This window comes from Hippoglossus hippoglossus, chromosome 20 (genome assembly GCF_009819705.1).
Source record: "Hippoglossus hippoglossus isolate fHipHip1 chromosome 20, fHipHip1.pri, whole genome shotgun sequence".
Lineage (NCBI taxonomy): Eukaryota > Metazoa > Chordata > Actinopteri > Pleuronectiformes > Pleuronectidae > Hippoglossus > Hippoglossus hippoglossus.
Genome location: NC_047170.1, coordinates 19,216,038 through 19,236,875, shown reverse-complemented (window position 1 = coordinate 19,236,875; position 20,838 = coordinate 19,216,038). Strand labels below are relative to the sequence as shown.

Genomic DNA, 20,838 nt, shown 5'->3' with positions numbered 1-20,838 from the left:
AGTGAGACAGTTTGTGTCCTCAGTCAGTGAGACAGTGTGTGTCCTCAGAGACAGTGTGTCCTCAGAGTCAGTGAGACAGTGTGTGTCCTCAGAGACAGTGAGACAGTGTGTGTCCTCAGAGTCAGTGAGACAGTGTGTCCTCAGAGACAGTGTGTGTCCTCAGAGTCAGTGAGACAGTGTGTGTCCTCAGTCAGTGAGACAGTGTGTGTCCTCAGAGACAGTGAGACAGTTTGTGTCCTCAGTCAGTGAGACAGTGTGTGTCCTCAGAGACAGTGTGTCCTCAGAGTCAGTGAGACAGTGTGTGTCCTCAGAGACAGTGAGACAGTGTGTGTCCTCAGAGTCAGTGAGACAGTGTGTGTCCTCAGAGACAGTGAGACAGTGTGTGTCCTCAGAGTCAGTGAGACAGTGTGTGTCCTCAGAGACAGTGTGTGTCCTCAGAGTCAGTGAGACAGTGTGTGTCCTCAGTCAGTGAGACAGTGTGTGTTCCCAGAGACAGTGTGTGTCCTCAGAGACAGTGAGACAGTGTGTGTCCTCAGAGTCAGTGAGACAGTATGTGCCCTCAGAGACAGTGAGACAGTTTGTGTCTTCAGTCAGTGAGACTGTGTGTGTCCTCAGAGACAGTGTGTCCTCAGAGACAGTGAGACAGTGTGTGTCCTCAGAGTCAGTGTGTGTCCTCAGAGACAGTGTGTGTCCTCAGAGTCAGTGAGACAGTGTGTGTCCTCAGAGCCAGTGTGTGTCCTCAGAGTCAGTGAGACAGTGTGTGTCCTCAGAGACAGTGTGTGTCCTCAGAGACAGGGAGACAGTGAGACAGTGAGACAGTGTGTGTACTCAGAGACTGTGAGACAGTGTGTGTCCTCAGTCAGTGAGACAGTGTGTGTCCTCAGAGTCAATGAGACAGTGTGTGTCCTCAGAGTCAGTGAGACAGTGTGTGTCCTCAGAGTCAATGAGACAGTGTGTGTCCTCAGAGTCAGTGAGACAGTGTGTGTACTCAGAGACTGTGAGACAGTGTGTGTCCTCAGTCAGTGAGACAGTGTGTGTCCTCAGAGTCAGTGAGACAGTGCGTGTCCTCAGAGACAGTGTGTGTCCTCAGGGATAGTGTGTGTCCTCAGAGACAGTGAGACAGTGTGTGTCCTCAGAGACAGTGAGACAGTTTGTGTCCTCAGTCAGTGAGACAGTGTGTGTCCTCAGAGACAGTGTGTCCTCAGAGTCAGTGAGACAGTGTGTGTCCTCAGAGACAGTGAGACAGTGTGTGTCCTCAGAGTCAGTGTGTGTCCTCAGAGACAGTGTGTGTCCTCAGAGTCAGTGAGACAGTGTGTGTCCTCAGAGACAGTTTGTGTCCTCAGTCAGTGAGACAGTGTGTGTCCTCAGAGACAGTGTGTCCTCAGAGTCAGTGAGACAGTGTGTGTCCTCAGAGACAGTGAGACAGTGTGTGTCCTCAGAGTCAGTGTGTGTCCTCAGAGACAGTGTGTGTCCTCAGAGTCAGTGAGACAGTGTGTGTCCTCAGAGCCAGTGTGTGTCCTCAGAGTCAGTGAGACAGTGTGTGTCCTCAGAGACAGTGTGTGTCCTCAGAGACAGGGAGACAGTGAGACAGTGTGTGTACTCAGAGACTGTGAGACAGTGTGTGTCCTCAGTCAGTGAGACAGTGTGTGTCCTCAGAGTGAATGAGACAGTGTGTGTCCTCAGAGTCAGTGAGACAGTGCGTGTCCTCAGAGACAGTGTGTGTCCTCAGAGATAGTGTGTGTCCTCAGAGACAGTGAGACAGTGTGTGTCCTCAGAGTCAGTGAGACAGTGTGTGTCCTCAGAGACAGTGAGACAGTGTGTGTCCTCAGAGTCAATGTGTGTCCTCAGAGACAGTGTGTGTCCTCAGAGTCAGTGAGACAGTGTGTGTCCTCAGAGACAGTGTGTCCTCAGAGTCAGTGAGACAGTGTGTGTCCTCAGAGACAGTGAGACAGTGTGTGTCCTCAGAGTCAGTGTGTGTCCTCAGAGACAGTGTGTGTCCTCAGAGTCAGTGAGACAGTGTGTGTCCTCAGAGCCAGTGTGTGTCCTCAGAGTCAGTGAGACAGTGTGTGTCCTCAGAGACAGTGAGACAGTGTGTGTCCTCAGAGACAGGGAGACAGTGAGACTGTGAGACAGTGTGTGTCCTCAGAGTCAGTGAGACAGTGTGTGTCCTCAGAGTCAGTGAGACAGTGCGCGTCCTCAGAGACAGTGTGTGTCCTCAGAGATAGTGTGTGTCCTCAGAGACAGTGAGACAGTGTGTGTCCTCAGAGACAGTGAGACACTGTGTGTCCTCAGAGACAGTGAGACAGTATGTGTCTTCCACTCGTCTTGTTAGTAAACAACAGATTCAGATCTCGTGGCCTCGAGTTATTTATCTCGTTCACACGTTATGTCGTGGTCACGTAATATATTTTTACCAAATGCCACCAGGGGGCGCTGTAACTTACACATTGACACGACCCCAGATGTTTCACCAGCTGTTCTTCCTGCATTTAGCAGCTGTGACTGAGTTTCTTTTATTCTGGATCATGTGTTTGTTCTCCTCTGATTTTTATTATAGAACAGTTTGATCCTGGTTGTGAAATATGAGGCTCTGCTGTCAGTCAAACTGTCCATGTCTGTGATTGGTCACACACAGTAGACCCCGCCCCTTTTATGTGCACGCTCAGATCTCGATGAGGAAAACCTGAGTTAACTTAACGAGTTGATAACCAGCGTCATGTGACCACTTAGCCTGACTGTGTCTGTCAGGTTCAGTTGAGCTGGATCTCAGAAAGATCTCCTGGACATGTTGAAGTGTCTTCGTAGTTCAGGCCTCAGTGTTTCCTCAGTGAAGCTGTGAGAGGACAATGAGGACAGACGTCAGGATTGGACAGAAACACAGAGAGACAACAGTCGGCCAATCAGACGAGCCACAAGCTGCTTGGGATCATTTGATTGAGTTGACGTGAAGACGACAGTTGTTGTTGTTTTCATGTGAACAGGAAATGAAGCTGGACCACAGCTGACAGCCTCACACGAGGAACAGAGACGCTGTCGTCTTCATCTGATCTGAGACAGTTTGTTCTCTCACTTCATCAGTGAAGAACTGATCAGGTGGATCTTTGTCACAGCTCTGAGATCAGTGGGACTGAAGCCTCTCCTCATCACCATGGTAACCAGGAGCTCTTTATACAGAGCAGAACCTCTGCTGAGGTCCATCTGTCTCATCTGGTCCCAGTTTGTCAGAAGCAGATGTTCATCAACACTCAGTGAAACATGTCTTCACCTGTAACAGCAGTAAATCCACCTCTCAGGTGTCCACTCTGCACTTTGACATGCAGAGGAAACACACTTAGCTCTTAGCGTGTTCATTCCAACACGTGAACATGAAGCAGAGAGGAAGCTGCTCCACCTCTGAACAGGACTGAAGTCCCTGCTGCTCTTTCTACTGGATGTGCTGCATCACTGACTCACAGCTGATGAAGTGAGTCTCTGGAACACTGATGTCTTCTTCTCTCAACAGATGGTTGTCTTCGTGGAGCTGAGTGTGAAGAGGACAGTGTGTGTGGACGGAGGCTGAGCTGTGTCCTGAGGATCCAGAGGCTGAAGCAGCAGCAGCTTGTGTGTAGAGCGGCTCTGACTGGGCCTTGTTGCTGGGAGGCAGAGTGGAGACAGAGCTCCAGAGGAATCAGAGGAGGTTGTTGTAATATGTAACTTCACCACTAGATGGCCCTCCACACCGATTGTGTTTGTTCACATGAAGAATGTGTTTATTGAAATGACAACACAAGCAGAATATATAACCCCTCTATAAAGAGTCACATATATGTGTTTAAGTTTCCTTTATTCTGTCCCACCTTTGTCCCTCAGTCTGTCTCCATGTGTGTAGAACCACATTCTGTTTGTTTATGATCTTAAAGTTCCTGGATTCACGTCACAAATTGATTTAGTTCAACACAAAGTTAAACACAATCAAATCACTTTGAGTTTAAAATCAGAGTTTTGTCTTTGACACAAAAGATCAAAACTCTGGACTTAAAAATGGGACGTTTTCATTTCTGCATCAGGTGCAGAGCGGTGGTGGCTTTTCTACTTTTGACCCACAGGTGGCGCTGTAGTATAACAGCAGCACATCCCAGTCAAAGCCTTTATATTCAGTCTATGAGTCAAACACATGGATCATTTCCTCTGTGACAAACCAGATGTAACGAGAAGAAAAACATCTCAGAGAGAAAAGTCCTGTTTCTACTTGTCTCTGCTTTAATGCTCAATAAACATCCTTCCACCGACTTCACTGGAATCATGACTCTGCTTTTCTTTCCTCTTGCAAACAAACAGGTGGAAACATCTCGTCCTTGGTGCAGGTAAAAGAACAAAATCACCAGTTTGACATAATGGAAACAACCAGAAGAAAAGTGAATGAGACATTTACCCATGTTTACCCTAATCAATGCTGCTAAAAACCTTTATCTTGATGTTCTCCTTTACACTTGACATCCATTGCACTTCTGTCCGTCCTGGGAGAGGGATCCCTCACATGTGGCTCTCTCTGAGGTTTCTACGTTCTTTTTCCCCTGTTAAAAGGGTTTTTAAGTAGTTTTTCCTTACTCTTGTTGAGGGTTAAGGGCAGAGGATGTCACACCATGTTAAAGCCCTATGAGACAAATTGTGATTTGTGAATATGGGCTATACAAATAAAATTTGATTGATTGATTGATTGATTTACAGTATGAAGAAGAGTCGATGAAGAGCAGAGCATCTTTAAGTCTCTGAGGAAACTGTTTAATAAACATTTTACCATATTTAATAGAAAACTGACCCGAGGACGTTTTATACAAACGTAGATGAAGATTCCTGTTGTACGTTCTCGACACCACCTCAGAACAACCACAAGGGGGAGACTGTAGCAGGCCTCTGGGAACAGCAGCATGCTGGGAAATAATTGATGATGGGAGGTCCACAGCAGAGACAAGGGACAGAAAGTGTCTGAGAGATGATGTCCTGAAGACAGTGGACATTTTGGTCCTGTTGTGTTGAACAGCTTGTGTTATTTTGTGGAGACACTTGTCTCAACATGATGATTTCACTTCCTCTTCAAGCCCGTCTCAGTTCTTTGTGACTTCAGGAGAAGAAATGTTTGACAGAGTCAGTTCCTGACAGGCTCAAGTTCTCACTGTATGGAGAGGTCATCATGTGACTTTGTTATGATCCTCAACACACGTGTGTCAGTGTAACATGTGACTGTGACGCCATGTTCATGAACACGCTGCTCTAACATCTGTCCAGCAGATGTTGAAGCTCTGAGGTCCACTTCCTCTGCACCAGAGTGAGACCATCATCTCTTCATGGAGCTGTGCACGAGGCTGTTGTCACGGTGACCAAACACAAAGTGTGAACAACACGTCGTCCAAAGGATCCGATTTATGGGATATACTTTGTACTGATGGAGAAAAGATTGTGCTCGTGATGAAATTCTACATCTGATCAATACAGATGTAGCCAGATGCGCGCTCCCTCCCTACCTGTTGCAATGGCGCACCAGTCGTTAGGCGACGTCAGGCGTCCCGTATTTAAGGAGGCGGCCGTGTTTGGCTCGCCCTCCTTCTGTTTCCGCTAGGGTTAGGGTTGGTTCCTTCTAAATATCCCCCCTCATACGTAGCGTGACTGACTGCTGGCGTGGGATCGCTCCGCCGGGGGACGTTCGGGGTGCAGTTGCGGGTTTGCTTTGTAAGTAACGTTGTCTGCCGTCTCTTGCTTATCTTACCCCAGCTGACTGTTTATGTCATGCTACAGCTGGACTCATCTACGGCTGGGGGAGACTCCCACCCTCCGTGTTGCTGTGATGGTGCCTTGGCTTGCAGGGTGGTGCGTATGGCCCCATTATTCATCAAATTCAGTTATGTTGTCATATTAATTATTAAATTTGTTTATTTCGCCTTCCTAGAGGCCCTGCTCCTTCGTCGGCCGTCATTGGCCACCACGCCTCAGACGAACCTGCTGTTATGGCTTTTACTGGAAAGTGTGGTCTTAACCACACTTTTATGAACTGTTGCGCCTGATAAGAGCACGGCTCCACAGTTAAAGACGGCCTGGCTCAGGACCAAGGAAGTGTGTCGTTCTTAAAACGTACTGTCTCGTGCACTGTGGCTCTCCACGCTACACCTTCACGGTGCGTGGAGTGATCACCACGGAGGGACGCCTAGTTTTTAGCAACCTTTAAATCCCATTTACATTGTGTTCTTATTGGTTGGTATTTGGCTTATTTTGTTGTTTTGTTGTTCTGTTTTGTTTTGTTGTTTTCAATTCGGACATGTTTTAATTATCCTTTTATTGTTGGTCAGGTGCTGTGGGCCTGAGGCGGCGACCCAATTCCTGGTGGTGGTGTTTTCTTCACAACCCGTTTTGTTGGTTTGCTGTGTCACGGGTGGCGAGTTTATTAATCCTTCCCCTCTTTCTTTGGTTGTCGTCGCCGTGGTAAGTCCCAGCCCTGTCCCTGGTTGCTCATGTCAAAAGTGTTTTATTTCTTATGTTAAATTGTTATTCTGTTTGTTTCATTGTGTTTTTGTTTGTATTTATTCCTGTTATATTAAAGTTCTTTCTTGTTAGTACAACACGTCTCCTGCCCCGTGATTCAAACGAAACCTGTGCTGTTGCACTCACCATATTTTAGTATTTCCTGGAGGTGAAACTCCCCAGGTGCCGTTGTGGCAACTTCTCACTATCCCCGCTTTCCCACCACGCTACATTCATCTTTTATTATTCATCAGTTGATTTCATTCATCCACCAAACAAAACTATTTAAATTCAAACACACAAGAAGCAGAATCTGATCTAATCTGCAGCTGTGGTTTAAGTTTAGTTAAGTTTAAGTTTAGGTTAGTTTAAGTTTGTGTTCAGCTCAGGTTCAGGTTACGTTTAACCTCTTTCTCTCTCTCAACGCATGTTTGAGGTAAACCGGAGCAGAGTGAGACATCTGTCTAACTTACGACCATTTCTGAAATGAGAATATTTATTTGTGTTATTTGTTCTTAAAGAGTTTCGAGGCTTCAGCAGCAGAGGAGTGAGAAGAGAAAAGAGTTTTTATCTGATGATTGACAAAGAGAAAACTACAGGATATCACAAGACTTAGTGTGGAAATGAGGACGGGAAAGTGTCTCCGTCTGATTTCTGTCTTTAAGAGACGAGTTGGAGAGTGGGGGTGCAAGGAGGAATTAGAGATAATAACAGTTTAAAGATGTCTCACGTTGAATCATTGATTGATCCTGAGTTTTATTCATGTTCAGGTGAGTGTAGTTTAGTTGTTGACCTCTGATATAAAAGTTCAGGCGACGCAGCTTCGGTTGAAATACAGGAACTAACACACTGTGTCTTTTTGTTTCTCAGATCAAATACTTTTGTGTTTTTAACGATGAATCACAGTTTTCAGGTCGTTGTCTCCTCCAGACAGTGACAGTTTCTGGAGTGTGAACAGACTGTGAGGACGTCCGGCCTCCAGGTTTCCGTACGTCGCAGAGTATTTTGATACACGGCTCCCGTCTACGTTCTGGACAGAAATATTTGACTCTTGTACTTGTATGTGTCCAGTACATCCAAGTGTTTTCTGGCTCTGTTGTCTTGCTGTGTGGATTTGCATCCCAGTCTTGTACTGAGTAAAACCTGCGTCAGCCATGAGACGTCATTTTAGCCGGAGAGTCTTTTGCCTTTTGTATGTTTGATTGTTTCATAAATACTCGATGCAGTAGAATATAATTTACTGAGTATTCACATGTTAACTGTGCTGGTTTTTGATGGCATTTTAGAAAAACTTTTATTTTCCTGCATTAAGCTTCTTTTTCTTTTAATGTCACCAGTGTTAAGTTTTTGATTTAGTGTGTGTGTGATGATGGATTATACTAAGTTTAAGCACTTATAGACACATTTAGGATTTTACGCATCAGGGGATGAAAAGCTTAAATACAGAACAGAGGAGGACTGCTCGTGACTTTGGTGAACTTCTATCTTGTCCTCTAGCGCCACCTGCAGTTCCAAGCTTCCATTTATCCACTGAAATCTCTAAATGAATCTACAAATGTCTTCTCCTCTGGCTCCACCGTGTGGTCACTGGTTGTTCCAACACTTCCTGAGATCTTGTGTTGCTCCTCTATGATCATGAACTTCACCCTCAGTGGAAACACTTGTTTCCTTCAGGAGACAGAATCACTCTTTTCTTTTATCCTCTCTTCCTGGATCATGTCCTCCTTTACTTCCAGCCCTCGTCCTCTTACAGTGATCATTGGTTCATCTCAACAAACACAGAGAACACGTGACTCTCACTGATCAGTGCAATCAGCTGGTTTTACTCACGGTTCGTCACGTGTCACCGATGTTTCTTCTTTTCTCCGACACTTTTCTTTTCGTCACATTTTCTTTGGACAAAATAAAGTCACATGGATGTTCACAGTGTTTGTGTCTCCTCCTCTGTCGCTCCATCCCTCCATCTCTCCCAGCTGTCATCCCTTCCTCATCACGTGCTGATGACATCATCACGTTTCCTTCCTCATTGTTATTTACTCTCTATTTCAATTTAATTAGTGAAATTAAATCATCACCAGAAATGATATCATGATCAGAGAGAAGAAGAAACACTGAATATACAGGATGTTGCAAACAAATTATATTCAACACACACACACACACACACACACACACATAGTTCACACACACACACAAACACACACACACACACGCACACACACACATAGTTCACACACACACACACACACACACACACACACACACACACACACACACACACACACACACACACATAGTTCACACACACACACACACACACACACACACATACACATAGTTCACACACACACACACACATACACACACATGGTTCGCACACGCACACGCACACGCACACGCACACACACATACACACATAGTTCACACACACACACATAGTTCACACACACACACACACACACACACACACACACACACACACACCCACACACACATAGTTCACACACACACACACACACACACACACACACACACACACACACACACACACACACACACACACACACATAGTTCACACACACACACATAGTTCACACACACACACACACACACACACACACACACACACACACACATAGTTCACACACACACATAGTTCACACACACACACACACACACACACACACACACACACACACACACATAGTTCACACACACACATAGTTCACACACACACACACACACACACACACACACACACACACACACACACACACACACACACACATAGTTCACACACACACATAGTTCACACACACACACACACACACACACACACACACACACACACACACATAGTTCACACACACACATAGTTCACACACACACACACACACACACACACACACACACACACACACACACACACACACACACACACACATAGTTCACACACACACATAGTTCACACACACACACACACACACACACACACACACACACACACACTCACACGCTAACTTTTTCACATCCAGCTTTGTTCAGAGATGTTGTTTCCACTGGAAGACAAGTCAGTGCATTGAGAAACTGTAATGTGGATTCTCATGTTTTATTACCATCAAAAAGTTTCTTTGTTACTGTCTCTCCTTTCTTTTACCATTTCTATAAAACAAAGTTGGAAGTGCTTTAGTATTAGAATAATATTTGTTTCCACAGCTTATATCTGCAAGTGATCACTGACACTCAGTCACACACTGGGTTCCTGTTATCACACTTTGAGTCTGTTTGCTAACGTTTGTCACTTCTGCTCTCGCTCAGGAAGAAGGAGGAGATTGCAATTTTACTCGTGTTAAAGAGGGTGATGTGTTGAACTCGAGGTCAGGTTCCTCTTTATTTACACCGTGTTCACTCACTTCTCTCATCCACTGTGATTGTGTCGGGATCAGTCGCTGGAGAAGCTTTTGACTCGTTTACTGTTCGTTTGTCTTTATGACTTCAGCTTCGGTTATTAGGAGTTCACCAGGTTTCAGGCCTGTTCTTCAGGAACAGACACGGAGCGGAGACCCGGTGGTTCGGTGAGTAAACTCTTGTTTTCTTAACGACAGGTTTTATCTCCACATGTGTTCACTGTGTGTTTCTATGTGCTGTGAGCGGAGAAGAGGAAACTGTTAGAATGATAACAGACCTGGTCCTGGAGAACCACGCCCCAAATAAACTGCAGAAGAAGAAGCTTGTTTCTGAGAAATCTGCAGGGAGTTTGAGAGGAAGTGGTGGTGGTGGGGGGTAGCACTGTACAGAGTCACTTTCAGTTTCCATCACACAATGTTCACAATGGGACTCAGAGTCTGTGAGTCTTCAGTCTGAACTCTGCAGAGATCGTAGCTGCAGAGTCTGAACCTCCGCTGCTCTGACTCGGTGTCATGAGTCAAACCAGCTGTTAACTCGTCTCTTCTTCCATTGATCCACATCCAGTTCTCACAGAATGACAGAAAGATGTCTGGGTTCAAGTCTCTGGTTGTGTTGATCCTCAACATGTGGACTCTCACCACAGCAGGTACGTGAAGTCTGATCTTACTCAGAAATCACAGGTTCTGTTTGAACGTAGTACTTTGTACAGGCATGTTGGTTTCCATCAGACGAAGCAGGAAACAGGAGAAATGATTGTGAAGGTTTATAACAACATAGAGAAACACGTGTTCTCTCTCTCCTGATGTTTCGCACGATGGCCTGATACGATGACTAGAATATCACCTTCATCACTTGTAAACCGACTCTTCAGTTCACTAATCACAACACTGTTGGGATCCAGGTTTGAATACCTGCTCCTTTAATAGTCGCCTCTTTTTAGATTCGCAGTCAGATCATTTCCGTCGCTGCAGTTTCCTCTCAATGGATTTTATTTTCTCAAAGAGTCAATCTCTGACCTACGAGTCTGAAGTGAAGTTAAATAAAGTTAAATTGAATCGACCTCTGGCTCTTGACAGCTGGTGATCATACATTTCATCGCCCTCGACAAAGAGCTGCCTGAGGAAATTGCCTTGTTCTCCTGTGTGGACGCGCCGGCACTGGTTGTAGTGTCTGTGTGTGGAAACCAGTAGAAACACGTGTCGTAGAGTGGCCAGTGTGAGTCCATCAGCAACAACACGTTATTCCACCGAGTCACCGGCTGTTTCTCACTTGTCTGATGTTCATGGAGCCGAAGGTTTGATTCTCCTTTACTGAGACTTCACAGTAAAATAAGAACTGAACAATGTGGACTTGAACCAGGAGACATGTTGTTTATGTTCCACATCAAGTCAAAGCTCAATCAAAACCACCACCACTTCCGCTGGTGACCCTTCACAATAAAGGTCCCATACAGACACGCTGCTTATGATGACAGGAAACACAAGTTCATTGACCAAACCTTCACAATAAGGCAACTAAATAAATTAGCTTACATTCACACTGGGTGAAGATCAACTGGTTCTGCAGCTGAGCTGCGTTTATACCAGAGGTTTATACAGAGGTGTGTGTGTGTGTGTGTGTGTGTGTGTGTGTGTGTGTGTGTGTGTGTGTGTGTGTGTGTGTGTGTGTGTGTGTTATTTTGTACACACACACACACAGGCATTCTAAAAAAAATAATCTTTCTTTACGTCTAAATTTCCAGATCCTAAATTCTTCTCATCACAAAGAATGTTCAGATTTTGCTGAATCTCAAAGTCAATTTTCTAAATGAACATTTCTGTGATCAACACACAGCTTTTCCAGCTTGGTGTGAATCTGAGCCTCTTTTAGTCCATATTGTTGGTTTGACAGTAAATGTACGTTACATATTCGAATGCCTCGTGTAGCAGGAGGTTGTTTTTGTGAAAGCAGCTCAGATAAAACTACTGTATGTTAACTGTCAACAGCCAAACAGACAGACAGTTCCATCAGGATATTTACATTCACAATCCGTCTGAGAGCAAATGCTCTAATTGCTCTTTAAAAGAAGCTTCTATTCACCACAGTTGATCCTGAACTGGTTGTTTTTTTTACCCGGTGTCTCACAGATGTTGAGGTCTCCTGCGTTTTAGCGGAGAGCTGCATCTTACCCTGCAGTTTTCAGCCTGGTAAAGACCCAGTCATTTACTGGATGAAGGTGGAAGCAGAAAACACTCGTGTCCACTCCTACTACAGAGCCAGAGACCAGTTGGATCTCCAGAGCGAGCGCTTCAGAGGCCGGACATCGCTGTTCACAGAGCAGATCTCCAGAGGAAACGCCTCGATCAGGCTGACGGGGCTGCAGCTTCAGGACCAGGGCAGATACAAGTGCTACACCAGCACCATCACTGGAGTCAACAAGGAGACATTTATCAACCTGAGAGCAGATGGTAAAGAAACTCAGTGAAAACAGAACACAAATACTAGAAATGATATTTGTCTCTTATTGCTGTTACCTTGTTTAACATGTGTACTGTTGGGTTGAGTTGAAGCTGATACTTAAGCATTGGACGTCTCGTTGCTTGCCGGCACCATTACCTCTTTGAAACATGGTTAGTCACTAAAGTGCAATGAAGCCTGGGACAGGTTGGACGGGGACGGATCCACTCGTTGGAGCTCGGTCTTCAAATGCAGCCCCTGAATTGAGACACAGCTCATGTCAGCAGCACCACATATTGGCTCATATGTGACATGTTAAATAATAAGCACAATAAGTCAAATTAATGAAGAGCTCCACAGTGCACGAGGCAAAGATGATCAATGAGTTCTAAAAGAGAAATGTTGTCTTGCAGCTCCGGTGCGTCACGTGGACATTGAGCAGGTGGAGAACAGCTTCACCTGCCGCTCAGAGGGGATCTACCCCGAGCCGCAGCTCACCTGGTCCACCAGGCCTCCGTCCAACGTGACCCTTCAGAACCAAACCTCAGTGAAGGAGACGGAGCAGCAGCTCTATGAGATCAGCAGCACACTGACACTGTCAGACAGAGACACTGTTCTGATCTGCAGCCTCAGCACTCGCAGTGGCAGGAGGAGCGCGGTGTGGTATCAACCCAGTACGTTTAATCTGCTCTATGGAACTGAACCTTTGCTTGTTTCACCGTACTGCTGCATATTTATATCTGCTCCTACAGATAACTGACATTTTATATCAATGCTGATTCTCAATCTTTACTTCGTTTGTTTCTTTGTCTGCTGAACAGATTTCCACTAAACTAGTTGTGAGGATGGAACGTGGGCCACAGGTCCCTCAGTAGAGCTCAGACCTCCACAAGGCCCAACAGTCTCCTTATGAAACCACTTTGAAATTCACCAGGCCCAAGATCTGCACCAAAGTTCACACACTCATAAATATCAGTCCTCTAAATTTGTCAGATTGTTTCTTCATCTTCATCAGTTATTCGCAGGGAAATCAATGAAAAGGTTGAAAAACGTCCTCTCTCACAATGTTAATGTGAAAAAACAACAAATCCTGGATCCACACAAACATGTGATGAGTTCTTCTCTGAGCCTGACCCATAACACACCTTCCTGCCAAGTTTCATGGAAATCTGTCCAGTAGTTGTTGTGTAATGTTGCTTAAAGCCCAACAAACAAATGGAACATTGAACAGATCCATTAGTTTTCTTTCTTTAACATTGGACCTTTCTGGACATTTTCCCTGAGAGGACTGATGTGTGTGAAATGTGGTGCAGCTTGAATTGACTGTTGGTCCTTGGAGGAGATATCAGCTCCACTGAGTGACCTTCTAGTTCAGTTCATCACTCCAAGGCCACACCCTCCTCCACATGAATCATTCTGATGATAGGAAATGTTCAGAAAGTCTCATCAGAGCCTGAAACCACATTCTGACAACGATGATATTATTTGATCCCTTTTCTTCTCAGCTCCCGTCCATGTGTCACAGAGTGGAACAACAACAATCGACTGCACTGCTCCAAACATCAAACCCCCGACACACCTGCTGTGGAAGTTCAACCACAGTCAGATCATTGTGGACCAGACCGGGGTCGACGGCCCCCCCAGGGTCTCAGAGCAGTGGAGGCAGCAGGTGGAGGATGTGTCAGCGTCAGGCAGCCTCACGCTGCACCACTTATCTTCAGATCACCAGGGAACGTTCACCTGTGAACTCAGTAGTGAAGAGGAGACGCATTTCATCAACAGCTACGTGACGATAGAGGAAGGTAAGATCCCATGAGACGAGAACTGATTGATGAAATCCTCAGAGCGACTGTCAGACCTTAGGCTAGTGCAGTGAGCCCTGGGTTCCTCCTGGTGGAGCAGATCCCCCAGGGCTCCATCCTCCAGCTCATCAGGAGCATCATGTCCACATGTTGTCAGGAGAACATACAGGAACGAGGAGGCCACACACACACACACTACACTTTACACTGAAGACACATCACTGCACTTTGTTGATGCTACAGTTCTACTCTCTGAATTACAGGTTTTTCAGGTTCAGTTGCAGCAATTGTGGTCGGAGTACTCGTTGTGTGTGTAGTATTAGGAGCTGGAGCAGGATTATACTACTTTCAAATACTAAAGGTAAATATTAATATTTACTATAATTCTGCTGTTAATTTATTATGTGATGTTTCTTCTAATGATTATTTCTTTTGAACAAACCCAAAACGGATCATCTACAATCAGATGCTACAGATGAAACATGTAAAGTAAGTTTACTGTATATTCTGTACTGAGAGTTACAATATTCTGCTCTAAAGAATAACCCTGTTGTCATGGAGATGCTGTAAACTACTTTATTCTTGTCACGTTGCTCTAACAGCTTCATCTCAGCTGCATCAGCAGACACATCCTAAAGCATCAGTTTCTGAGAGTTCGTTCAAAAACCATATCGATATTAGAGTGAAAGAAAATCTGATACTGATATATCGGCCAATACATTTATGAAAAAGATTTGACAATGATTCCTAAGATGTCGTTATCGAACCCTTACGGCAAAGAAATGTAACTGAGACTTGATATTTTACAGTTTAACCATGAACTGTATTATTAATAACACAAATACAAAGAACTTTAATTAAAATGTCTGCAACTGGCTGAATAATCGAGTGGTTGATTGAAATTTGCATCCAAACTAGTTGAGGCCTCCTGAGGTCACCTGTCTCACTCCTACAGACAAAGAGTTCAGTCCTTATCACACACAATGGAAGTGAGTGACTGACAGCTGGAGAACTAATGTTCAATATGTACTTATATACAAGGTAATATTCATATTTATGACCATATTCAAGTCAAAGCCTTTGAAAAAAACATTGTGCTGCAGTAGCAGAACATTGTTGAACTGAGAAGATAAAGATTGAACAGATGCTGTAAATATGAATTAATATTAATGTGAATATTGTGCATTGAACAGATAAAGTTGCATAACTGCATTTCTTTGTGTATATTTATGCTCGTGCATTCAGCCTTTAATAGAAATTACAAAATACATAAATATGAGTATGACCCTCCTAGTGTGTGTGTGTGTGTGTGTGTGTGTGTGTGTGTGTGTGTGTGTGTTTGTGTGTGTGTGTGTGTTTTGTGTGTGTGTGTGTGTGTGTGTGTGTGTGTGTGTGTGTGTGTGTGTGTGTGTGTGTTCCCACCCTGCGTTTGTACGCCACCACCAACCAGTGCAGTGTCCGTCCCTCCAGGTTCCTGACATGTTGCATTCACAATAATATGAGGTCACTGTAACCTTTGACCTTTGACCCCTGAAATCTAATCAGTTTATCTTTGAGTCCAACTGGTCAAAATGTGAAGAAATCCCCTAAAGACAGACTTGAGACTTCAAGAGGCCATGAACATGTTGTGTGACCTTGACCTTTGACCTCTGACCACCTGAATCTAATGAGTTCCTCTGAACGCTTGAACCAAATCTGAAAGGATTCTCTTGAGGAGTTTTTAACATGTTCATGAGGCAAAGAGGGGATTTACCAGGGTGAGGGTCACATGATCACGTTTTGTATGAATGTTGTGTTTTCTGATTTTATTCTAACAGATATTTTCTTTAATTACAGACTCAGTGGTTGTGAACTCTCAGAGACTCACTGTGAAGTCTTGGCCTCAGCTCTGAAGTCAGACCCCTCACATCTGAGAGAACTGGATCTGAGTAACATCAAGCTGCTGGATTCAGGACTGAAGCTGCTGTGTTCTGGACTGGAGAGTCCAAACTGTCGACTGGAGACTCTGAGGTCCTTAAATCCTTGTTCACTTTTCAGACTTTCTTTCTTATTGGGTCATTATTTATTTAAATTGTCTCAGTTCTGCTCTGCTCACTGTCCCTCAGTCATCTGTCCCTCACCCAGCCTGTCAGTCACGTCCACCTCATCAGCTCCATTCACCTGCACTCACCTGCTCCTGATCACTAAGAAAGTGTCAGTAAATAACATGTGGACTGAGGCCGAGCACTCGTCCTCCTCAGGTTTTCAGAATAAGACACATTCTTATTGAAACACGTTGGACAGTTGATAAGTATAGAAACAAACAGGAAGTGACTGTCAGGAGCCATCCCTACTTTAAACAGTGTTTAATTACACAAACCCGCTCAGTGACCAACACACAGAGAAGAAGCTGATGAATGAAACAATGGTCCAACATGTCTGATCTGATATTTATCTTCAGGTCACAGACTGGACTGAGTCTGTGTTGACATGAAGACGATCCACAACAACAGGAGGACACATTCAAATATTCATATTTCTTTATTCAGGTTGAATCACTGCAGACTGTCAGAGATCAGCTGTTCTTCTCTGGCTTCAGCTCTGAGGTCAAACCCCTCTCATCTGAGAGGACTGGATCTGAGTCTAAACAAGCTGCAGGACTCAGGAGTGAAGGAGCTGTGTGGTTTTCTACAGAGTCCAACCTGTCGACTGGAGACTCTGAGGTCAGACATCATGTTTTAATGTTAAAGGTTCAGTCTAAATATAATGTATACATTTAAATATAAAGTATTTAATTCTAAAGTCTGTAAATATAAAGTAGTTAAATATATAGTATGTAAATATATAGTATTTATTTATAAAGTATGTAAATATACAGTATTTAAATATAAAGTATTTAATTCTAAAGTATTTAATTCTAAAGTATGTAAATATAAAGCATTTAAATATAAATGGCTCCTCTAAAGTAAAGAAAACAACAACTAGTACAATTCAGTGAAACTAGTGAAAACATCTCCAGGATTCTTTTCTCTTCAGTTTCTAACAATGGATCCTTTCACCTGAATCTTCCACACTGGAGCTTGAAGGTCAAAGTGCAGAACATGTGTTCCTAACAGTGAACACTGATACTGAGCTGAGAGATGTTTGTAGAATGAGCTGAGGACCGAGTCCGGCTCAATGTGACTGAAGTTTCACTGACAGAGAAACAATCCAATGCTGGACAATGTGTACATGTGATGTTTCTGTGGAAGCTAACCAGGACTTGTCCCAGTGGTCCTGTGGACTGACCACATGACAGCGTGCTGCGTTGGTGTTCTGGGACTGGGCTCAGGGTCCAGAGTCCAAGTTGATTATATTTGATTCCTTTTATTTTTAGGACCAAGTTCTTCAGCCCTGTTTCTTCCACTTTGGGTTCATTTCCAACATGAAACCCTTCCTCTGGTTTCAGGACTTACACGGGGTCGTCCATGCCTTTATCTTTTCACCACTAGATCTCTGTCCCGCCCTGTCCACACGTGTTCCTCAGGCTCCCTGCACCACTTTCAACTGGTCCAACTGCTGCTCAGATCATCGCCACTTCAAGAAAACATGATCATAGAACTGCTCGCCCTTTGCACACATCAACTGTGGAACATGTTCTGACAAGTGGGTCGGACATTTTCTGGAGCTGAAGCAGCAGCAGGAGATTGTCCGGGTCCGACTCGTTCACAGCAACAGGAACATGTGGGAACATTCAGACGAGGGGCGGAGCCAAAACACATATCTCCATGATAACCATGGTTACATTAAGTTATGTTAAGTTTCAGGTTCACTGTGAAGGAGTTAGTGACGTCTCCAGGTGTCGTACATGTGAACGTAGTCCACTTGTTCACGTGTACGACTCCTGAACATGTCCAGCAAGATATTTAGAGACATCTAGTGGTGAAGTTAGATATTACAAACAACTGAACCCTGAGGACACGAGGACTTTCAAGCTGTTTTCAGTCATGAACTCTGTAAAATAGTGTCTGGACATTTTCTGGAGTTTGACTTTCACATATGAAGAACGGGTGGAGCAGCAGGAGGCCGGACATGACGTATAAACTCTGCTGTGGAAAGATCAGTGTTGTTGTTTACAGCTCATCCACACCGGCGTCGGCCCTCATCACCAAAAGATCTGAAACCTCCTCGTGTTTCCAAGTGGACGTCTTCGTCTTCTACGTGTACGGCTCCTCTTCTTCATCCTGAGATGTTTGTGTTCTTCCAGTTTCACGTCCGTCACGTGTTAGAAACCTCGTCAACACGTCCACTCACTCTCTGTGAATCCTCTGGACATTCACCTGCTCTATTCTCACATGGACTCACTCAGAAACTTTATTAGGAGGCTGCAGGAAAAGTTCCAGAAAATGTCCAGAACAACTTGACTCAGACTTCAGGTCTGAAAACAGAGACAGTGATGTTTAGTCAAAGTCCTTTATTTTCACACATGAACTCAGTTTAATTTACAGTTAAAGGGGACATAGCATGCCCATTTTACCACAAGTTGATATGGTTCCTTGGGGTCTTAATGAAATGTCTGTAACATACTTTGGTCAAAATACCACAAGGATCATATAAAACAGCTTTTTACCCTGTATAAAACAGCCCTCCACAGAGTGACCTGTTTTGAGTGCCTGTTCCTTTAAATGCTAATGAGCCAGCTCCCCCCTCCCCCTCTCCCCCCATGATTTTAAACGATATAAATTACATATTTTATATGATATAAATTATCAAATATGCATCCCATACTTTGTATTCCCCTTCTGTTGTCCTGGAGTTTTAATTTTCCCAATCACATAATTAAATGTCCCCCTCTGCCCCCCCCACTACAAGCACACAAGCAGACAGACAGAGAGAGAAAGAGAGGGGGGGGGGGGGGGCTATGAAGACCATCATTTACCCCCGAACCCCGACATTCAACGGGTACAACAACAAGCGGTGAAAGCAGAATCGCGGGCTGACCTTATATATACAGTCTATGGGGCTGACCAGCGGAGAAATGCTCGTCCCGTGTGAACAGCCAGGCGGCTGCGTGCTGGAGAACGGCGCTGCGCTGCCTCGCAGCGGCGCTTCCGCGTCCGGTGTTAACCCGGCGTAACTACTGTAACCCGGCGTAACTACTGTAACCCGGCGTACAGTAGAGCTGAACACTGCGGAAGTCTTCCACACAGCTGGCTGTGTGGCGCTGACACAAATTCCAGCTCACGCACGGGAGAGCGAGCGGTCGCTCCCGAGCAGCTGCTGCAGCCTCCCAGTCCCAACGATCCAGACAAATGCCACATGTGAGTGAATCGCGGGCTGACCAGCGGAGAAATGCTCGTCCCGTGTGAACAGCCAGGCTGCGTGCTTGGGAACGGCGCTGCGCTGCCTCGCAGCCTCGCTGCCTCCGGTGTAAACCCGGCGTAATGAGTGTGGGGGGACGGGGGGCATGAAGTGGGGGGTGGGCCAAGACCATGTAGGGAGACTTCCAGTACCTTGTTACGACACAAAACCCAGGAAGCTCAATCGAGTCGCTCAAGCATGACGTTTCTGGAAGGAGGAACCATATCAAAACGCGTGAGTGTTTTTTTCCCAGAGTTTTTGGGTTGGTAGACATGAGCCAGATACCCACATTAACCTGTAGAAGCACTAACAAAGTGAAATTTGCATGATATGTCCCCTTTAAGTTTTATTCTTTATCCAGGTTGAGGGGCTGCAGACTGTCAGAGATCAGCTGTTCTTCTCTGGCTTCAGCTCTGAGGTCAAACCCCTCTCATCTGAGAGAACTGGATCTGAGTAACAACGACCTGCAGGACTCAGGAGTGAAGGAGCTGTGTGGTTTTCTACAGAGTCCAACCTGTCGACTGGAGACTCTGTGGTCAGTTCACTGACTGACTTTTGTAGATCTCATATCTATAATACAGCATTTATACACAATTGATCTCATTTAATTCTAATTTAACATAATTCCTCTTCATACATAACTTGAATCCATTCATTAATTAATCTGTGACATTTTAAATATTCAGCTACTTGTTAAAACACTGAGTTTAGTTCTGGATTTCCTAAACTGATCTGCAGGACAGAGACCGGGTCCAAATAATCTATTTGTACTGAATCAGGACTCGTTTTTAGTCCAACATGTCTGATTTCATATTTATCTTCCATGTTATGAGTCTGTGCTGACATGAATATGTGTCTGTTATTTTCACACATGAACTCAGTTTAATTTACAGTTAAGTTTTATTCTTTATTCAGGTTGAAGAACTGCAGTCTGTCAGAGATCAGCTGTTCTTCTCTGGCTTCAGCTCTGAGGTCAAACCCCTCTCATCTGAGAGAACTGGATCTGAGTGACAACTTCCTGCAGGACTCAGGAGTGAAGGAGCTGCTTGATCTACAGCAGAGTCCAACCTGTCAACTGGAGACTCTGAGGTCAGTAGATGGTTGGAGTCAGTCCACGCTGCTTTCATCAGTATGTTACTAAACACAGTCAGTATCACAGATCCAGGGTCTGTGCTACCAAGCAGGATTTGTGGTTATCAGGTTAACTTCAGGTTTAGTTTTTTCAGTCCTACGAAGCTCGTCCACTTCTTAACGAGGTAAATCACCATGGTAACTTCTGATGAACGGCTAACCTGCTCCAGGTTAAGTAGGAGATCAACCCGTATTGAAGCTCCGCCCACTGACCACAGTGACTCTCCACTGTTGTGTGGTGCACACTCTC

The 20,838-nt window shown here is 44.8% G+C and overlaps 1 protein-coding gene across 1 annotated transcript; it reads left to right on the top strand.

Moving 5' to 3' along the window:
* Positions 1-3,045: 3,045 nt before the first annotated feature.
* On the top strand, positions 3,046-20,541 carry LOC117753562 (the record flags this gene model as incomplete). Its single annotated transcript, XM_034571727.1, has 12 exons — positions 3,046-3,056; positions 9,875-10,067; positions 10,465-10,546; positions 12,027-12,347; positions 12,750-13,010; positions 13,842-14,138; positions 14,411-14,499; positions 14,590-14,627; positions 15,975-16,148; positions 16,667-16,840; positions 19,819-19,992; positions 20,373-20,541. Coding segments are annotated over exons 3-12 (1,758 nt in total), but the record flags the coding sequence as incomplete, so codon positions are not given.
* Between the last annotated feature and the right edge of the window lie 297 nt (positions 20,542-20,838).